General features: G+C 18.4%; 8 protein-coding genes across 8 annotated transcripts in view; 5 read left to right on the top strand and 3 right to left on the bottom strand.

Annotated features, from left to right (window-relative positions):
* Positions 1–125: 125 nt before the first annotated feature.
* PADL01_1348300 (glutamate--tRNA ligase, putative) lies at positions 126–2,648 on the top strand (the record flags this gene model as incomplete). The annotated part of the gene is made up of 1 exon (XM_028684044.1): positions 126–2,648. The coding sequence occupies one exon, from the start codon at positions 126–128 to the stop codon at positions 2,646–2,648; it is 2,523 nt and encodes an 840-aa protein (XP_028540161.1).
* A 1,101-nt stretch (positions 2,649–3,749) lies between these two features.
* On the top strand, positions 3,750–4,644 carry PADL01_1348200 (nucleoside diphosphate hydrolase, putative; the record flags this gene model as incomplete). The annotated part of the gene is made up of 3 exons (XM_028684043.1): positions 3,750–4,139; positions 4,344–4,464; positions 4,565–4,644. 3 exons carry the CDS (start codon positions 3,750–3,752, stop codon positions 4,642–4,644), a joined length of 591 nt encoding a protein of 196 aa, XP_028540160.1.
* Positions 4,645–4,980: 336 nt separating this feature from the next.
* On the top strand, positions 4,981–7,502 carry PADL01_1348100 (conserved Plasmodium protein, unknown function; the record flags this gene model as incomplete). The annotated part of the gene is made up of 11 exons (XM_028684042.1): positions 4,981–5,128; positions 5,220–5,390; positions 5,491–5,628; positions 5,742–5,920; positions 6,040–6,171; positions 6,290–6,382; positions 6,485–6,537; positions 6,637–6,712; positions 6,842–6,988; positions 7,081–7,172; positions 7,304–7,502. The coding sequence occupies 11 exons, from the start codon at positions 4,981–4,983 to the stop codon at positions 7,500–7,502; spliced, it is 1,428 nt and encodes a 475-aa protein (XP_028540159.1).
* Positions 7,503–8,128: 626 nt separating this feature from the next.
* Positions 8,129–8,488, top strand: PADL01_1348000 (conserved Plasmodium protein, unknown function; the record flags this gene model as incomplete). Its single annotated transcript, XM_028684041.1, has 1 exon — positions 8,129–8,488. One exon carries the CDS (start codon positions 8,129–8,131, stop codon positions 8,486–8,488), a length of 360 nt encoding a protein of 119 aa, XP_028540158.1.
* A 271-nt stretch (positions 8,489–8,759) lies between these two features.
* On the bottom strand, positions 8,760–14,522 carry PADL01_1347900 (E1-E2 ATPase, putative; the record flags this gene model as incomplete). The annotated part of the gene is made up of 5 exons (XM_028684040.1): positions 8,760–8,781; positions 8,863–8,928; positions 9,045–11,333; positions 11,439–13,779; positions 13,940–14,522. 5 exons carry the CDS (start codon positions 14,520–14,522, stop codon positions 8,760–8,762), a joined length of 5,301 nt encoding a protein of 1,766 aa, XP_028540157.1.
* A 1,192-nt stretch (positions 14,523–15,714) lies between these two features.
* PADL01_1347800 (conserved Plasmodium protein, unknown function) lies at positions 15,715–18,823 on the top strand (the record flags this gene model as incomplete). The annotated part of the gene is made up of 8 exons (XM_028684039.1): positions 15,715–16,360; positions 16,513–16,662; positions 16,813–16,932; positions 17,087–17,862; positions 18,009–18,276; positions 18,362–18,421; positions 18,535–18,615; positions 18,777–18,823. 8 exons carry the CDS (start codon positions 15,715–15,717, stop codon positions 18,821–18,823), a joined length of 2,148 nt encoding a protein of 715 aa, XP_028540156.1.
* Positions 18,824–19,209: 386 nt separating this feature from the next.
* PADL01_1347700 (conserved Plasmodium protein, unknown function) lies at positions 19,210–20,787 on the bottom strand (the record flags this gene model as incomplete). Its single annotated transcript, XM_028684038.1, has 4 exons — positions 19,210–20,154; positions 20,310–20,362; positions 20,461–20,522; positions 20,732–20,787. The coding sequence occupies 4 exons, from the start codon at positions 20,785–20,787 to the stop codon at positions 19,210–19,212; spliced, it is 1,116 nt and encodes a 371-aa protein (XP_028540155.1).
* A 1,411-nt stretch (positions 20,788–22,198) lies between these two features.
* PADL01_1347600 (TBC domain protein, putative) overlaps positions 22,199–22,500 on the bottom strand; it is a gene marked incomplete at both ends in the record, with an annotated part of 1,223 nt that continues 921 nt past the window's right edge. The window contains one exon of the mRNA XM_028684036.1: positions 22,199–22,500. This exon is cut by the window's right edge and continues 630 nt beyond it. Within this exon, the coding sequence (XP_028540154.1) occupies positions 22,199–22,500 (302 nt within the window).

The following is a 22,500-nucleotide window of genomic DNA, read 5'->3' as shown; positions in this document are numbered from 1 at the left end:
TATATATATATATATATATATATATATATTTTTTTTATTTTTTCATGATTAGAATATTTCCTGTACGTTTTTTTATAGAGTTATATATATTTCCATTTAAACTTTTCCTTTAAATATTATATAAGATGTTAGAGAATACAAACGTGAATATTTTTTATGGAAATAATAAGTATCCATTTATTTGTAAGAGCATTTTGAATGTATATAAAAATAAGAACAACAAGAGTCTTTTAAAAAGTGGTGCTACTGTAAATGTTGATGAGAACATAAAGTTCATAAAGGATGCAAAGGTTGAAGAATTGAAAATAGAATTCATAACAAAAGATACAAATAATAATAGTAATAATAATAGTAATAATAACAATATTAATCACTGTGATAATAAGAAAGAAGAAGGAATAAGCTTAAACAAAAGTAATAATATTGAAAAGCTACCATATATTTGTAGTAGTGATAAAATATTTGCCAAAATATTAGATCATTTCTTACAAACAGATTTACATAATATATCTGAAAAGGTTGATAATAAGAACAATAAAGTTTTTAATATTTATATACAAACACAGTATGATGAATGGATTGATTTTTTTAGATGTAAAAATATTAATAAAGATATAGAATTTATTTGTGAACATCTTAATAAACATTTACATTTAAATACTTTTGTTGTCTCAGAATTTTTAACATTGTCTGATATTTTTATATATTTTGAAATGTATAAATATTTTCATGTCACTAGTAGTTATTATGCCAAATATTCCAAAATTTATAAGAATATTAATAGATGGCATAAATTAATTGATTCTTTAATATATGTTGAAGATGCTGAATGGAAAAAAAACTTAAAGGGTTTAGTTTATGATAATAAAACCAATTTAGATGTTAAAAAGGATAGTATAAAAAATAACAACAGCAACAACAACAGCAACAATAATAATAATAATACTAAAAAATGTAACAATATTGTTGATGATGCAAAATCTAAAAAAAAGAGTGTTGCTACGTCCTATTCAGGTAAATTAGAAAATGCAGTGATTGGAAATGTTGTTACAAGATTTCCACCTGAACCATCAGGTTATTTACATATAGGTCATGCGAAAGCTGCTTTTTTAAATAATTATTATGCACAAATGTATGAAGGAAAGATGTTATTACGTTTTGATGATACAAATCCTGTTTTAGAAGATATAAAATATGAAAAGTCTATAATAGAAGATCTAGAAATGTTAGGATTGAAATATGAAAAAATTAGTTACTCATCTGATCATTTTGAATTATTAGAAAATTATTGTATTGAAATGATAAAAATGAATAAAGCATATGCTGATGATACTAGTGTAGAAGAAATGCGAAATCAAAGAGGTGAAGGTATCGAATCTGTTAACCGAAATAATTCAATAGAAAAGAATTTAGAATTATTTAATGAAATGAGAAAAGGTACAGAAATAGGTCAAAAAAATTGTATAAGAGCTAAAATTGATATGCAAAGTAAAAATAAATGTATGAGAGACCCTGTAATGTATCGATGTATTGTAGATGTACCACATCATAAACATCAATTTAAATATAAATGCTATCCAACATATGATTTTGCATGCCCAATAATAGATTCATTTGAAGGTGTAACACATGCCTTACGAACAAATGAATATAGTGATAGAATTGAACAATATAATTGGTTTATATCTACCTTAAGTTTAAGAAAAGTATATATATATGAATTTAGTAGATTAGCATTTGTAAAAACAGTCATGTCAAAAAGAAAATTAAAATGGTTTGTTGAAAATAATGTTGTTGATAGTTGGGTAGATCCAAGATTTCCAACAATTAAAGGTATATTAAGAAGAGGACTAACAAAAGAAGCATTGTTTCAATTTATTTTAGAGCAAGGTCCATCTAAAGCTGGTAATTTAATGCAGTGGGATAAATTATGGTCTATTAATAAACAAATTATTGATCCAATAATACCTAGATATGCAGCTGTTGATAAAAATACAAGTATCCTTCTAATATTAACAGATTTAAATGATACTATTATTCAAAAACAAAGAGATTTACATATGAAAAATAAATCATTAGGTACTTGTACTATGTATTATAACAATAAATATTTAATAGAATTTGAAGATGCACAATCCTTAGTTGAAAATGAAGAAATTACATTAATCAAATTAGGAAATATTATTATTAAAAATATTGAAAAACATGATGGTAAAATTAAACAAATAAATGCACAATCAAATTTTGATGGTGATTTTAAAACAACCAAAAAAAAAATACATTGGTTACCATATCTACCTCAACAATTAATTACATGTACATTATATGAATATGATCATTTAATAACTGTTGATAAATTTGAAAATGATAATAAAGAAGATTGGACCAATTTTATTAATTTTAATAGTAAGTATGAAACATTAGCATATGCAGAACCATCCATTTCATCTTTAAAAGTATCTGATAAATTTCAATTTGAAAGAAGAGGATATTTTATTGTTGATAAAATTGACTCAAATCAACATTTACATTTAATTAAAATACCAGATGGAAAATCGAAAAATATGTCCATAATAACAACTAAAGTTGATCCAAAACAATTAGCAGGAACAAAAGATACAAAGAATAATCAAGAATTAAAAGAATAAAATATATTATATTTTTATAAACATATATAATCAAAATGGACTATCATATCATTTATTTTTTTATTACCTTAAATGATTAATCTTAACATATATTATATCATTATAATATACCATTCGTTTCGATAATTCCACATGGAAAAAAAAAAAAAATATATATATATATTATATATATATGTATATTTTTTTTTTTTTTTTTTTGTGGTTTTCTTCTATAAAGACCACACATATGTATAATTCTCTCCTTGCATGTTTATATACATTTATATGTTCATAATTTTGTGTTATATATATATATATATATATATATATATATATATATATTTATATATATATATAATGTGTATTTTTTTTTTTTTTTTTTTTTTTCTTTTCCTTCTATACCCATATTTGACCATTTATACATAAAATTAACAATTATATATTACACATACATTTTTATTTATTTATATTCAAAGTGATTTATTTTTATATATTTATTTAGCATATGTGTTCAATTAAATATAATATTATAATAATTTATACATATATATATTATATATGTTTATATTTTTTTTTTTTTTTTTTTTATAAATGCATTATCCTTATATTTTCTGACTTTTAAAGTATTAATATTTCACTTGTAAAAATTAAATTAAAAAATTATCCCCTATATAATAAAAGTTTATAAATATAAACGTTATAATATATATTTAATTCTAACTATAATCAGTAGTAAGTAGAGGTTATAGTGTTTACACAAAAATATTTTTGTAATTATTATTTTTTCATATTTTCCCTTTATTTTTTTCTAAAATATATATATATATATATATATATATAGTGTAATAATTATTGAACACTTTATGGCATCAAAAAAAAAAAAAAAGAAAAAAAAAAAAAAAATATATATATATATATATATATATTATATATATATATATAAATGGATAAACACACACACACACATATTAATATATATATATGTGTGTAAATATATTTATATGATCATACCTTTTAAAGTGTGGTATTATTCTTTAGTAAATCTTTATGTGTTATTTATTTATTTATTATTTATTTTTTTTTTTATCTTCCCTGAAACTTTACAAATTAGACATTTTAAATATGAAGGACAGTATCAACTACGACTTTGAAGATAATAAGAACGAGTTAGTAATTATAGTAAATGAAAAAAATGAGTTCCAAGAATTAAAAACAAGAAAAATTATGAGAAAAGATAATTTATGGCATAGGTCTACATCCATATTGGTATTTACAAAAATAGGACAAGAATATTTTATATATATACATAAAAGATCAAAAATTAAAGATTACTGTCCATCATATTATTCAATTGGATTTGGTGGAGTACTTTCAGCAAATGAAGATTTTTTACAAAACGCTGTAAAAGAATTACATGAAGAAAGTGGTATATTAAAAAAACCTGAACAGTTAATTGATTTAGGTTTAATAAAATGTGACACAGGGTATGCCAAGGCCTTTGTCCAATGTTATGTAATATAATATATAAATATTATTAAGATATATATTAAAATATAAATGTATTTTAATATTTTTATATGATAATATAATTATATAAAAAAATATAGTAATATTCCTTTTTTCATATTATATTTTTTTCTTTATTATTATATATATATATATATATATATTTTTTATTTTTTTTTTTTTTTTCCTGTTATTACCTTGCTTGTTCAGGTAACTTTCATTCCCCCTGATTTCCAGACTGTTCCTCAATTAAATGAAGTGGAATTTATAACAAGAGTTTCGATAAATGATTTTGACAAATTTTTAGAAGAGGAAAAAATTACTGAAATAAGTAATATAAAATATATATATATATATATATATATATATATATAATATGATTTATATGTAGATTTATATTATATTAACTGAATATTTTCATTTTTTTGTAGGCAAAAGTGTATACAACAATTTTAGAGACAAAGTTAATAAATCCAACTTGGATGAATTTTATAAAACTCTTTCCTCATAAAAAAAAAATTAAAAAAACATATTAATCTGTTCATTCAATAATTTTTAATGATTCAAATGTTATATGACTTATTATTCATATGTATAATTTAATATTTATTATTCTTTAATGTAATTAAAAGAATTTATTATTTTTTTTTTTCCCTCTTTCGTATATACAATATTGGAAATTTTATTTTATTTTTTTTTTTTTTTCTATATTTCTTCTTTGTATGTATAATATTTGGAAGACAACAATATGTGCCTTTTGTGCCTTTTAGTTTATTTTATCATTTTATTTATTTATTTATTTTTTTTTTTTATATTATAATATAAAAACTTATATAAATTTTTCAAAATGAAAATATTATATATATGTGATACAAGATTTCATCTTTTAAATACGAAAGAGAAAAAATATTTATATAAATATTGGTCTTATTCGTTGCAAGATATTCTGAATGGTACTGAAGCGAGGGACATCCATTTCTGGCTTGTCTGCATAAGTACGAAAAATTAGGAGCAACAGCATAATATATATATATATATATTTATTCATTTATGCATATTTTATTTTATCATTTTATATTCATATAGATTTAATTGACTATATAGACCTTATTACATTTTCCGATTTATTTAATTATGTAAATGTAAAAAATGCCATAGATAAATTTTCTGATTATTTTCAAATGGATAATGAGAATTTAATAAAGGAGAATAAATTTTATGTCGATCCCCTTCTTGCTTTCTTAAAAAATGCAGACAGTAATTTATATATATTTATGTGTATGTTAATATATAAATATAAAGATACATATTGATCATATATTATATCTATATAATTCATCATTTTTTCATTTTATAGATACCTCAAAAATAAAAGAATGCGATAAAATAATAATATTGTCATGTAATATTTATCTATGGGAAAAAGAAATATCAGAGTTACAAATTATAGGAGATGTATTTTATACTTTCATGTGTAAATTTTATTTTTTCAACGGTATAGCAAGAATATATATATTATATATATATTATATATATATATATAAGAAACACTTATAATTTTTTTTTTTAATCACAAATTTATATTATTATGTATATCTTCCTTAACAGTGAAAAATAAAACAATAGATACTACCAATTCATTGGAACATATACAAACAAACTTGAAAAAGTACCATAATTTTTTTTTTAAAAATATTGAGCTTAATAAAATTGACATTTTACAAATATCTAAGGAAATTTTATCTATCAACTTTTCTGTTTTCTTTACATTAAATTTAAAAAATGAGGTACATAAAAGTATACAAATATAAATATATATATATATATATATTAATTTATATTACTAATTGTAAATATATATATATTGTTATTTTATTTTATTTTATTTTATTTCTTCTTTTTTTAGCTCTTGTTTAAGTGTGAGGGGTGTCCTTTGATAAATGAAATAAGTTATTCAGCTTTTGTCGGATTAAATACTTATCCAGTTGAATTTGATATAAGAGCCAAGGCACTGAAAGAAGGAATATCACAACATCTTGTAAAAATATATATATATATATATATATATTAATTTATTTTTATTATAATAAATATTTATTGCTATTAATATATTACACACTTTTATATAATATAAATTTACATTTTCCTGACCATAGATATATGGAATACCTATATTTATATATACTACAATACATTATGAGACAAATTTAATTTCACTGGAATCTTTATCCAGTCAATTATTTGAAAATGTAAAAATAAATTAAGAAAAATAACATATAGAAAAAATATATGCACAATATATATATATATATATATATATATATATATATATATATATATTATTTTTTAAGAAACAAGTACTCATTTTAAGATCAAACATAAATCCAACAGATTTAAATATGCAGTAATAGAATATTGAAATATTATATATATATATATATATATATATGTAGGTCTTGTAATGTTTTCTATTTTTTATAATATATATATATTTTTATAATAGTGATAAGGATGTCCGATTTTTGTGGGTAGCTAGTCCTATGATAAAGGAAGATCAATCCATTATTTTATGTTTGCACGTAAAAAAAAATATATGTATTTATTTTTTTTTTTTTTTAATTCATATATATAAATATATATATATATATATATATATATATATATATATATATATATATAATATATCATTTTTTACACATTGAATGAAGGGGTTGTCAACACTCGAAAATTATTCACTCAGTATTGAGGAATCCTATGCGAATCAAAGAACAGATAATGAAAAGAACTATATAACTGATAAGAAATTAAATGAAATCTTTAATTTTTTAATTTTAATTGAAGAATTTAATCCTTTCGTAATTATAATACACCAAATAATAATCATTCATATAAATATATGTATATATATATTTTTATGACTATTTAATTATTTTTTTTTTTTTTTTAGGACTACAGTAATCAGAGACTCGAATATTCTTTCAAGTTTTCCAAAAGTTCCTTATCAAATATCCTTCAAAAAACAAATAGAACAAAGAAAAGGTTTGAAAGACAAAAAAAAAAAAAATTAAATATTTTAATATATTCTTACATATTTAAATTTATTCTTTTTATTTTTTAAAAAACTAAATTATTTCAATTTTGGTATCTATAATTATTTCTTTCTATATTAGTAAGAAGCTACTAACAAAGCTAAAAAATAATACATGCCTTACTGATAATGATTCACATAATATAAATAAGGATACAGATATTTTGCTTGTAAAAGAAAATCAGGATTTAAAAAAAAAAAAAAAAAAAAATGAAATTACAGACCCTCGATTTCTTCTTTTAACCAATATGAATAAAGCATTTCAAAAGAATATAATATAAAATAAAAAAAAAATAAAGTGAAACACAAGGAGAACTTTTTATATTTAATTGAAAATTTTCTTCCTGAATTACAATGAAATAATTTACAAAGCCTATAAAACAAAAATAAACTTTTACCTCATAAGATATAAAAAATATTATATGTATATATAAATACCTTCAGATAATTATTATATATTATATAATAATATATTTTTATTTTTTAATATACACGCGTTATCTCCTTATATATTATATATTTTTATATATATATTAAAACATAAAAATCAAATTAAAAAGTGAAAAATTTTAATGTAAATTTTTTTTTTTTTCTTAATATAGAAAATGATATAATATATATATATATATATATATATATATATATATATATAATTCGCGTTATATATTAAATATATATGAATGAGGATTATATCATGCGAAATATATAATATATATATTAATATATTTATATGTATATATTTATATTTATCTATATTTTTTAGATAATATAAATTATAAAAGAAAAATAAAATATAGGTATTTTATTCTTAAATTTTTTTTTTTTTTTTTTTTGTTTTTTTTTATTTTTTTTTTTTAAAAAATATTAAATGTATATATAAAATAGATTTATAACATTTATGAATAACATGGAAGATAATTATAACTCAGATTCATCAAATAAAAAAAAGGAAAATGTAAAGTTCTCAAAATTTGTAACGTCTCTAAGTTTTATGAAAAAGAATACAGAACATCATGAAAATGCAAAGAAGAAAATAAAATATTCTAATGATGATCATATGTGGATTGTAAATGAATATGAAGAAGCAGCAAAAGCTTATTTGAAAAAAGAAACAGCACAAAAAAATAAAAAGCATGTATCTTTAAATTGTTTAGGAAGAAAAACATACAATAATTATAATAATCATGTTAATCTTTATAATATAGAAATAATCAAATTTATAAATTCAGTGAAAAGGAATAAACCTCTAAGTTCTTTGAAGGAATGATAATTTTATTTCTTTTTTTTTATGTACTCTGTCCTTTTTTTTGTTACATATAAATGAATATATATATATATATATATATATATAGTAATAATATGAATATATTATTATTTTATTAGACTAATTTTTCTTTTTTTTTGTAAACATTATGTGAATAAAAACCAAATAAAATAACTTCAATTAAAATTTGGATCTATATATATGTTATATAAGATATACATATATATGCATATTTTAAAATATTTTGCATATAATCCAAAAAAAGGGTCAAGTATTATACCCAGCTTTTTCTCGTCCTAAAAAAATAATATAAATATTTATATACATATGTACATATATATATATATATATATATATATTTTTTTTTTTTTTATTACTCCTTGAGGTCATATTTGTATCTGTGTGAAGTAGAACTTTTTCTATATTCATTCAAGGAATCGAATCTGATATATGAAGAATAAAAAAAAAATATACATCTATATATTTATGTCCTTTAAAAATTATTTATGTTCCATATTTATAAATTAACCATACACTTTTAACGTCAATTTCAACTTACATATTTTTTTCTCTAGGTTCATACAAATATTGAAACATCTTAAAAAAATCAGAAGATACTTGAAAAAATCCAAAGTAAGATATAAGGGTATAAATAAAGAAATCTAAAAGACAACAGAATAAGGAAAAGAGCCATTGAATAAGAGTCAATCCATTTACATGAAAATGAAAAAAAAAAGATCCATATTGAATAGCAAAAATATGAATTATCATAATAAATAAAAATAGAAAAAATATTTTATAATTCTCTAAAATACTTTCCATAAATATAGAATTATTTATCATTTCACGTTTTTTATTTATTTCATTTTTTATATTATATAAAGAAGTAGAAATTTTTCTTAATATTTTAGATTCTTGTTTAGTTTTGTAATTTGTTTCTTTGTATATGCTAGTATCATTATTATCATCCTTATTATTATTACTATTAATTTTATCATCTGTAGTTAAAATATTTTTGTTTATATCATCGATGAGTCTTTTCAAAAGTTCTTTCGCTACATAAGATTGATCATTTTTTTTTTTTATAAAATATAAATAATTATACTTCTTAACTTTAAATTGTTCAGAATAATTTTGGAATTCTTTAGAAAATGTTTTTATATATAAATAAATATATGAAAAGAAAAATAACAAAAAAAAGACATTAAATATAATGGTACCATGTCTACTAGGACTTATATGAAATTCCCATTCATTCAATGTTCTATAGTCATTTTTAATATCAATATTATTTTGAATTTTAAGATTTTCTAAATTTTTTTTAAATCTTAAACTAGATCTAATTGTATGAAAAAAATTAGATTGTTGTCTATCTGTGAAAAAAGAAAATTCTGAAAATTCAAATGTCTCTCTTATTTCATCAGTTATAAAGATCCATTTATTTTCTGGTATAAATAAATGACCAAATAAAAATACAACTAATAAAATTATGATTTTAGATAATATAGAAGATATAATATTATTGATATCTTTTTCTTCAAAAAAATTATAAGAATATTTATTATTTGGATCATGACCACCTACACTATAATTACATTTTCTATAACAAGAAATATAATGAAAAAATATATTTTTTATTATATATATATATAATATTTGAACTGTACTTAGAAATTCTAATCCATTTACTAAAGTAGATATTATTGAAAATAATACAAGTGATATATAAAATATTATATTATATTCGATATATAATTTTATATTCATCAAAATACAATTGGATATATATTTTAATTTTATATAATCATATAAACTTTTATTAAACATAATTATATCACATTTTTCTTTAATATCATTGGTACATTTATTATTACATATTAATATATTACAATATTTATATATATTACTACAACTATAACTACAACTATAACTACTATTAATATTATTAATATTATTATTATTATTGTTGTTGTTGTTGTTATTTTCTGGTGATATATACTTGTCATCATTAATTATGACAGTGTTCTTACCATACATATTACATGTACTTAATAAACATTCTAATTCATTTTTATGACAATTATAAAATATATTATGACTTAATAAAAAATTATATTGCTTTCTTCTTATTTCATTACATTCATTTTCTTGTGTATATCTATCATTATACAAATTGGTAGTACTACTTTCATCATATTTCCTTAAATTCCATATTTCACTTTTTAATTTATTTTTTTTTTTTGATATTTCATTTTTATCATTCTTTAATTCGTAAATTTCTATATTATTATATTCTTTTAAATTAGTTTCATTCAATTCATTTTTTAAATATATAATATCATCATCAGAATTTTCATCTTCTTTTTGTACTTCTTTTTTCTTCCTTACATCATTATTCTTTTCTTTTGCTTCTTTCTTATTAAAATCATTTATCATCTCATTATCATCAAAAATTAAATCAGACTTATTCATTTCATTTATTTTTCTGGCATCATATGCTTTTATTCTTTCCATATGTTTTCCAAAATTATGAAATAATTTATTTATACTTTCTAAATTATTCTTTGTAAAAAATTTAGCATTCAAATTATTAGCTTCTAATATTGAATAATCAAAATATAAATATTTACTTAAATATTTCTCTAATACTAATATGCTAATACAAGTATAATTATTATCATTTATTTCTTTATTCTCAATGTTATATTCATTATTTTTTTTGTTTATATATAAGTTGTCTTCTATATTATTTTCATTTATTCTCACATCTTTGTAAGCAAAACAAATGATTATATGTAATTCACTATCTTTTATATTTTCAACTTTTTCCTTTATCTTTTCAATATCTCTACAAACAGAAAAATTTAGCATACAAATATATATATATATATATGTATGTATGAATGTATATATGTATATATGTATGTATTTATTCATATATTTTAATTTTTACCCCCTTTGTGTGTCTCCATCTAGATATTCTTTACATTTAGGTAATACATAATCGACATGACCCTTAATAAATATTCTCATAATTTTATCCTCACTTTCTTTCCTTTCAATATCATTACCTTTTTGTTTTTCAGCTTGTATTTTATTTTTTTTTATATATAAATTTTTTTTCTTTTCTTCATTTAAAAGAATAAAGGTAAAAACAGCCTTCTCTTTAACACACTTAAAGTGTATTATATTGTGACGCTTAACAAAATAATTTTCGACATTTATTTGAAAATTCTTCATAAATTTTATTAAACACATATCTATATCTAAAAAATATTCATTATATTGATACATATTACTAGTTGTAAGTATACACTCAATTAATAAATGAAAACATAAAGTATTCCTTATTTGTTTATCATTATCTCTATTAAATATTTTGAAAGAAGGGGTTTGATTTCTCATAGTGTTATATAAAAAATGTTTGTTAACAAATGAATATGTATACTGTGTATTAAAAAAAAAATATACACATTTATATTTCATATATCTATTAATATCAATAAATATTGTATTAGAAAAAAGAATATTTTCAAATGTATTTTTTGTATTTATTATAAAATTCTCTTTCAATATTTTACTAGAATATAATGCTAAACAATTTTGTAATAATAAAGGCATTTGATCAATTGATAACAACAGATATTTCAAAATTTCTAATATTATTGTATTTAATAAAAACATTAATAAATTATATGCAAATGTCTGCATATCATTTTCAATTAAATTAATTAAAAAATGAATAAAGATAAAAAGGATACATATAGAACAACAAAATATAATTAATATTACCATATTTTTTGAGTATCTATTTATTAAATTCTCTATTCTAGTACTACTCTCTATTTTTTTTATACAATTATAATAAAACATTTGTTTATATTTACCAACACATGTTGTAATCATAATACCACTACCTTCAATAATAGAAGATTCTGATAATAAAAGAGGACACACATCATCATATTTTTCATATAATTCATTATTATCATACCCACAACAATTATTTTTATTATTATTATTATTATGTAATGTTATGTTATTTATTTTTTCATCTTGAGTCGTCTTATCAAATATCTTTTTTGAATCAAATTTTAGATCACCACATTTTTTCACATTTTCATTATTTTCTATATCATTCATTATATATGTATCATTATTCTTTCCTATATTAGAATTTTTTTTTATATTAATGTCTTCACTGAACTTTTTTATTTTCATCTTTACTTTTAAATTTAACATTTCAAAATAATTCATTTTTGTTTTTTTTTTTAATTCATCAACACTTATCTTTTTCTTTTTCATTTTTTCCATCTCATATGTATATTCATCTAAACTTATTTTTTTTTTCTTCTTCTTCTCAAGACTATTAGTCAAATTAGATTCATCTACTATCATATTATTACCTTTTAATAATATACCATCAGCTGGTATTATGTCACCTTTAAATAAATATACAATATCTCCAACAAGAAGATTTTTTCCATTAATATAATAAATGTTATTTTCAAAATATATATAATTTAATAAATCGTTTTTTTTCTTTTCATCAATAAATATTATAATATTTGATTCTTTATTTAATGTATCTTTATCTATATTATTTGCTACTACATTTTCACTATCATTCATTTTAATAGGATTATTAATATTTACTTTATTATTATTTATACTATTTCTTGATTTATATGTATTTCCTTTATCGTTAATATTTAATTGATCATTTATATTTTCGTTCATTTTATTATTATTCTTTTCCTTATCCAAAAATATTTTTTCTACATTTACTTTGTTTTCTTTATATTCTTCAACTATATCATTTTTATTTTTCATTTTTATATTTTTTATTTCCAAATCTTCATTATTTTCCATACCAGTCTTTTCATTTATTTTATATTTGTTTTCTTTTTCTAATTCATCATTGTTTAAATTATCAGAGTCAAAATTAAAATTATTTTCATTTACTTCAAAGGGTATATAATCTATGTCTGATGTATCTTTGAAATGTTCATAATCATATAGTTCTGAATTAACTCTATTTAGGAAGCTCTTCAAAAAAAAGTATTTGGAATATTTTTTTATCTCCATAGTTTTTTTACTTTCAAATTTGTCCATTAACATTTTTTTCTTTTTTACATTATGTTTAATAAAATTACGGCATATATAATTTTTTCTAATATGATTAAATTTGGATGTTATAGAGTTAATTCTGTTTTCTTTTATATAATGCACAATAGTAAGGCATATGCATCCAATGGTTACCATTAAGGAAAAAAATAGGGCCTCCAAAAAATCTGTGCAAAAAAAATAAAATAAAATAAAATGAATAATACATACATTATGGATATATATATATATATATTTTTAAATGTATAATTTTATTCATTTTAGAATAGAATCAATACCAAAACATTTACAAATATATAATAATATATATTATTTTTTTTTTTTTACCTATAACGTTGTCTCTATCACATACGTATGTCACGAACGTGTAAAAATATATACAGGTTAAGAATATTTTTAATGGATAATTTTGTAAATATATTTTTATAACAGATAAATATGTAAGAGAAGGTATCGACTGAATAATATTTGAACAATAATAATGCATCCTATAATTATTTATCACATTGATTTTTTTATTAAATATAAAATAATCACATATATTTTTTTTTTGTGTTTTCTTTTCCTTTTGTATATCTGCTTCTTTATCATCATCATCTATCATATTTTCATTATCAACATTTTTGTTCTTAACTTCATTTTCTTTAAGATCTTCTATATATTTCATATATTTTAACAATTTTTTAAAATATGGTAACTTGCATTTCTTTAAAAAATTTTCATCATAATTTTCATCTATATAAAAATTTAATCCATTTTCTTTACTAATTATTTCTTCTATTAACTTTCGAGTATTTTGTAAGCATTTCAAATCTTTGCTATAATCTTCTTCTTTCATATATTTATCGAAAAGACCTTTAAAGAATTTCGCATCATAGGGAAATAAACTTTTTGTAATTTCGTCTATCATAATAAACTAATACTTAATTTATTAATTATGGAACGTATATATATATATATATATATATATTAATTTATTTCTCCTCTAATGGTTCATATATAATTTAAAAAAAAAAGAAATACCCGTTAATGTTTCTATAAGACGTTTTTATAAGTTATAATAATATTATCCCTTATGTAATAAGAATAAGTTATATTTCTAATTATTACACATAAGAAAAGAAAAAAAAAAAAAAAAATACACCTACATATAAATATATATATGTTCAATCATTAGATAGAATTATTTATTACATTTTTCTTATTTATTTTTTAATAGATATATTTTATTTTTACCTGAACTAGTCATAATATTTTTTTTTTTTTTTTTTTTTTTTTTTATTTTATGTTTTCTCTTTATCTAGCCATTTTCCGAAACTATTCATTTACGCGCTTATTGCACACACATAGAAATAAGGATTAAAAAAAAAAAAAAAAAAACGAAAATTATCAAATATGGTTCGAATTAGATAAAAACATTACACAATAGGATCAATAAGCAATATAGAATTGATACTGAATGTTAAATTATTAATACGAGTGTGTTACTATGTATTGAAATTATGATTCTAAATATTATTATATAAAATGAATGAAAAGATTATTTATAATAGACAGAAAAAGTTTCATTTTTTTTATTCATACATAAATAAATTCGCATATGATAAAATATATATATATATATATATATATATATATATATATATATATAGTGCCAAATATTGTTTTATAAAATATATATATATATTATTAATATCCTTTTTATATTTTTATTATATATGAACATAGTTTATATATATTAATATAAGACAACATTATTATTTAATATATATTTATTTATTTAAATGAAATAAGCAAAAGACTACACATTATTTTAATTTTTCACCTTATATAAAAGACAATATAATTTACATTTCAAACTTGTTACAAAACTTATAATTTTATATTACATATAAAAATTATATTATTCTTTTCTTTATCTGATATCTTAATAAAATAAAATTAATACAGAAGGATAATAATATATATATATATATTTATATATCCTTTTTGCAATCCTGGTTATATAATTCATATTATCTTTTATCATATTGTATTTTTTTTTTTTTTTTTTCCACTTATGTGTGTTATAAATATTTTTATATAACTAATCCTACTTAGTAATGGAAAAAGAACTGTATGTAGATTCTTATATAGGATTTAAAGGTAACATATCAAATAATCTAATATTAATTCGAAAAGAAAAAGAAATAGATAAAAACGTTTATAAAGAACAATTAAAATATATTGAAGAAGAAGAATGTTTAGAGAATGAAAAAAAGAAAAAATTGAAAAGTGTTTATAATTTAAAGAATATTGATATAAATCATAATTATTATGAATTAAAAAAAGAAGAATTAAAATATAATTTTTTTATGATTTATGCAATTGGTACAAATATAATAAAAGAAAATATTTTAGATAATAATCGAGTAATATTCAAAAGTGATGAATCAGAAATAAATAAATTATATGTTGATAAAAACAAAAAATATATATGTTGTTGTAAAGAAAGTAAACTGATATCCAATATTTATATCTACGATTTTGAGAATAAAAAGAAACCTATAATTTTATCTTTACATAAATTTAGAACTGTTGATATTTCAATAAGTAATGATGGGAAATATTTATTATCATCTGGAGGACATGATGATAAATATTTAATATTAACTCAAATTGAAAATCAAAAATTTATTTATAAATGTCTATCTGATTATCCTTACACTAATATATCCTTTTTCCATAAAACAAATAATTTTTTAATAGGTAAAAAAAAAAAAAATGGGATGTATATAAATTTACGTGATATTGTTTTATATTTTTTATTTACAATATGGTAAATAATTATTTACATATTTTTTATTCCTCATAATTTTTATTATTTATTTATTTATTTATTTATTTAATTTTTTATAAAGCCAAGTTAAATAGTATTAAAATATGTTATTATGACTTTTCTAAAAAATTGATAAGTGAAGAAGAGGTCAATACATCCATTTATAAAAGACAATTTGTATGCTTAGAGTTGAAAGAAAATGATGAATACGCATATTTAGGCACTACCACAGGTAAAAAAAAAAAAAAAAAAAAAAAAAAAAAAATAATAATATAATATAATATAATATAATGAATATTATATTGCAATAATAAAACATATAAACAAATATATTTATTTAATAAAATAATAAAACAACTAATTTGTCTAAATTATTATATAGGTGATGTTTTGGTTGTCAATATAAAATCCAAAGTATTGGAAAAAATTATACCTGAAAATTATTTATTTGGTAATGGATTAAACGTAATAAAAATATTGGATGACAACACAATAATGACAGGTAAAAGAAAAAAATAAAAATTTATATAGGCATATATATATTGCTGTTATAATATAACCTTCTTTAATAATACAATTATATATATATATATATATATATTTACATATATTTGTTTGTCTTTATATATATATATATATATACATATATAATATAGGTAGTGGTGATGGTTATGTAAGCCTTATAGATATTGAAGAAAAAAAGATTCTGAGAAAAACTAAATTGTATGGATCTATAAATTCTATAGAAATGAGAAATAAATCTACCTTGTTTATTAGTATTTATGAAAATATAATATATGTCATGGATCTTATTAATAATAACCATTATGTATTATTATTAATTCATAACAATTATATCAATGATTTATGTTTCCCTTTTAATTATAATTATATAATGTATACATGTAGTTATAATAGTATTATGGCATGGCAATTTTATGATAAAAAGGTTATATATTTGAAAAATATAGACAAAGGTAAATTTATTTATTATGATAAGAAATTTTTAAATATACCTACAGAGAAACGAAAAAAATTATGTAAATTAAATTTAATGCATGAATCAAAAATTAATAATTCATTAGAACAAAAAAAAAAAAATAATAATTTGCAAAATTATGAAAAAATTAATAAAAATTTAATATGTCATAGTATTAAAATTACAAAGGATGGGAATTATATAGCTTTATCTATTCATAATAATATTTATTTGTTAACATCTAAATATATGAAAATTATTACTGTTATTTTAAATTCACATTATGATTTTTGTAATGTGTTAATATTTTATAATATGTATGATTTGATTACTGCTGGAAATAATGGAGATATAAAATTTTGGAAATTTGATAAAGGTAAATATCTTAATGTTAATACTATAAATTATCATTCTTCTATAATTAATCAAATAATTCTTTACACGGATAAATATGTAAACAAAAAAAAAAAAAAAAAAATAAATAAATAAAAATAAATAAAAATAAATAAATAATGAAAATGTGAACATATATATATATATATATATATATATGTGTGTGTTGTATTACATTTACTGTGTGTCCCATTTTATTTTTTCAGTTATGTAGTTGTAGTGAGGATGGACTAATAACCATATACAATATTCAAGAAAACACATTATTTAAAAAAATCATAGATATAAATAATACAAGATATAAACAAATATCTTTAAACTATCAATATGATATTCTCTTATGTTGTGGAAATAATAATATATTTATGTATTATGATTTAATAAAATATGACATAAGTAAAAATTTTTATTATTCTCCTTTCCATAATGTACTTTCATTGGATATTGATAAAAAAGGGAACTATTTCATAACAGGTAAAAATAAATAAATAAAATAAAAAATTTATGTATATAATATATAAGTACATCTTTTTGATCTTTATTCTTTCCTCATTTGAAGGTTCAGATGATTATAAAATAAGACTCTACGAATTCAAGAGTTGCACTTGTTTATATATAGGTAAATAGAATAAGAAAAATAATATTACATAAATGTATAAATATATATATATATATATATATATATATATGATTTTTTTTCTTTTTTTTTTTTTTTTTTTTTTTTTTTTTTAGGTGTTGCTCATAATAATGTAATTCACAAATGTCTATTTACATTTGACAATATGTATATCGTTTCGGCTTCAAAAGATGAAAGTATTAAATAATAAATATATATATATATATATATATATATATATATATAATAGATTCTATAAATTTATATTTTATATGATAAAAGAATGAAAAAATTATATTTCTTATGTGTCATTATATAAACAATATATTTCTTTTTCACGTTAATTTTAAATATGCAGGTATAATTTATTGGAGGGTTCCTCGTGAAATAAAAGAAAAAGAATAAAGATAAAAAAAAAGTAGTATGATAATAATTCATATATACATATATATTTGTTTGTTTATAAAGACGTATATATTAAAATTATATTCCATTAGTAATGCCGCCCACTCATACATTTTTTCCCCTTTTTAATTATTTAAGAACTAAATAATAGAGATATAAAAATATACCTCATTTTAAATGTACATTTATATGATTGATGCAATTTTTTTTTTTTTTTTTTTTTTTTTTTTTTATGTTCTTATTGCAAAAAAAAATAAAAAAAAAAAAAAAAAAAAAAATATAAAATATAAAATATACATATATATATATATATATAAACAAAAAAATAAATCCATAAGAATATAATAGAAACATCAAAACAAATTATATGAATTTATATACACATTTTAACTCTTGTGAGTAAAGAGTATATCATCAAATTTCGATGTAAACCAAATTTCGGGTCCACATATATCCAACTGTATTTGACAATAAAGAAAGAATGAGTTTATTTTATGATTGAGAGTATTATATTTATTAAAATAAATAATATTATTTGGCTTCATTATTGCTTTTACATGTTCACTTTCCATATCTATAGTTATTGTTTTTATACTTCTTAATACTTTAAAAAAGAAAAATTTAAATCCCCGAGATGTATCATATGTATCAATATCTTCATTTGTATTATTATCATCTTTATGATTTAGATATTGTTCATATACTGTTCTTCTTTTGAAATCTATAAAATTGTTTGTTCTAGAACGTATTTTAAGTTTATCTTTCCTTTGATTATCTGCATTATTATTCATATCCTTATCATTTAATAAGGCTGGATTATTTTTATTGTTTAATATAAATTTCATTTTTTCAAGGACGGATGAATTTTTGAGTTTCATAAATATATCATAATCTGTTAGAAATAAGAAACTATAATCTCTATAAAGTGTTCTTATGACAACATAATTCTCTCGATTATTATAATCTTGGAATTTATTTTCATATATTTTTAATTCAGGCGTACAACAACTACCTATATTTATTTGTGTAATTTCATCATATAATAATATTTTTTTAGACCAATTTCCTATAATACTCATATTATATGAATTAAAAGATAATCTTTTTTTTTTTATATTTCCCTTTCTTGTAACTTTTATAACTATAATACTTTTCATCATATCCTTTAGAGCTATTAAATAACTCCTGAACAATTCATATTGTTCACTTATATATAATAATGATAACCTTAGTCTTATATCATTGTTTATATTCAAATAAAGTTTTATCGTTCTAGAGACGTTCTTAACATCTTTATCCTCCTCCGATACGTTTACCATAAAATCATAATCCTAAAAAAAAAAAGAAAAAAAAAGAAAAGAAAATAAATTTATTTGTGTAATTATAGGGAAAACACACAAATATAGAGATAAATAAATGAATATATATATATATATATATATATATATATATATATATATATATTTATATATATTTATTTTTTTACCGTTGTTTTCTTTTTCTTATTCAAGAAGAAGGGAAGTTTTTCGGATAAATTTTCTTAAATAGGTAAAAAGAAAAAAAATATATGTCAAAATTTAGAACATAAAAAAAAAAAAAAATCAATTTTTTTTTTTTTTTTTAATTTTTATTCATACCTTGTTTACTTCCTCTTGGTTTATCTTCTATTTTGAATTCTTGATGTATTTTCCCATAGCCCCTAAAAAAAAAAAAAAAAAAAAAAAAAAAAAATATATATATAATATATATATATGTCCAAATCATAAGGATAATATCGTGCAAGATGGTGATTTACGATTTTAAGACAAGAACATTCATCGATATTAAAAAGAATATTATGATGTAAAACAATTTAATAAAATATATATTTCTTAAATATTAATATCATATATTCATTTTTTTACTTACTCGAATATTACTTCGTTACTTTTCTTTCTTTTATTTAATTTTTCTTTAAAACTCATTTTGAAAATATATCACCAAAAAAATTATATGTACATATATAAATATATATATATATATATATATATAGATATAGATATATTACAAAGGTTATAACCCTTACTATACAAAGTAAATTGGTAGTATAATATAAATATTATAATATATTCAATAAATCATATTATATATATATATATATATATATATTTATTTATAGACTTATTATTTTGTATATAATAAAATAAAGAATTCTTGTTTAGACACTTCTTTTATGATATTTTAAAAAATTATTACATACAATTTATTTGTTAACATTATTTTGATGTATACATATAAAAATATGTATATATAAATATATATTTAAATTTATATTTTTTCTTTTTTCTGTAATTTAAGTTAAAAAAAATGTGTTCAAAAATTATTATTGTTATAACTGTACATGCGAATAAAGGAATGACAAAAAAAAAAAAAAAAAATAAAAATAAAAAATAATCAATAAAGAAGAAAATTTTAAAAAAATGTCAATAAAAAAAACAAAAATGTAAACATATATAAAAAAAGAAGAAAATTGTTGTACTCTTCTAATACACTTTTTTTTTTTTTTTTTTAAATATAATTTTATATAAAAAAGATGCAATATATAAAAATGTAGAACGTTGCAAAGAAAAAAAAAAAAAAAAATATAAAACAAATTAAAAATTACTACACCTTAAAGAAAATGTAAAATATAGACAAAAAAATAAAATGAAATAAATATGTATGTGTATATTAAATATATATATATATTTATTAGAGTGTATACATAAAAATATATATTACATATTATTATATATATATGTATTTATATTTTTTATTTTTTTTTGCATAAATATTAAATCATACGTGCAAAATGGGTAAAACTTTTTGTAAAAATAAAATTTAAACATATATTTATAAAAATTAAACATATATTTATATAAATTAAACATATATTTATAAAAATTAAACATATATTTATAAAAATTTCAAAAGTAATAATAATACTATATATATAAATATATTATATATATATATATTATATATTTATGTTTTTTATTTTATTTTTTTCCCCACATCCAACCCCCCTAGCTATAATACTAAAATATCATTCATATGAAAATAATATTAAATTAAAATATATATATATATATATATAATAAAATATGTATAAAATATATAATAATATAAAAATTTTTAAAATAAAACTAATAAAATTTTAATATATAAACAAAATTCTCATTATGGTTTTAGAGATCACAAAAAAGGTATCATATTAATACTTTTTTATATATCCAAATTTAAAAAAAAAAAAAAATAATAAATAAATAAATAAATAAATAAACATATATATATATATATATATATTTATTTACATATATATTTATTTTTATTTTTATTTTTACTCCTTGATTTATCTTATGAGAAGTGCTTGGGTGAGGACTGGAAGGCATTTTTTAAAACAAAAGCTTCTGACAAAATAGATTCTATATCTTGTATTTTCCAATTTTGTGTAGGAAATCTTTGCATAAATAATAGCATTTGTTGAAAGTCCATTTTTTGTAGATTCTTTGACCAATGTACTAAAAAAACTGCACATATATATGGATGAAAATCTGTAAATATATCAGATATATCACTAATATATGTATCTAATAATCGAACTGATATATTAATAGGAAATTCTCTTAGTAAAAGACAATTAACCCATCTAAATGAAA

The sequence above is a fragment of the Plasmodium sp. gorilla clade G2 genome, assembly GCF_900097015.1.
Source record: "Plasmodium sp. gorilla clade G2 genome assembly, chromosome: 13".
Classification (NCBI taxonomy): domain Eukaryota; phylum Apicomplexa; class Aconoidasida; order Haemosporida; family Plasmodiidae; genus Plasmodium; species Plasmodium adleri (nom. inval.).
Note: the sequence above shows the minus strand (reverse complement) of the source record. Positions and strands in the feature narration are given on the sequence as shown.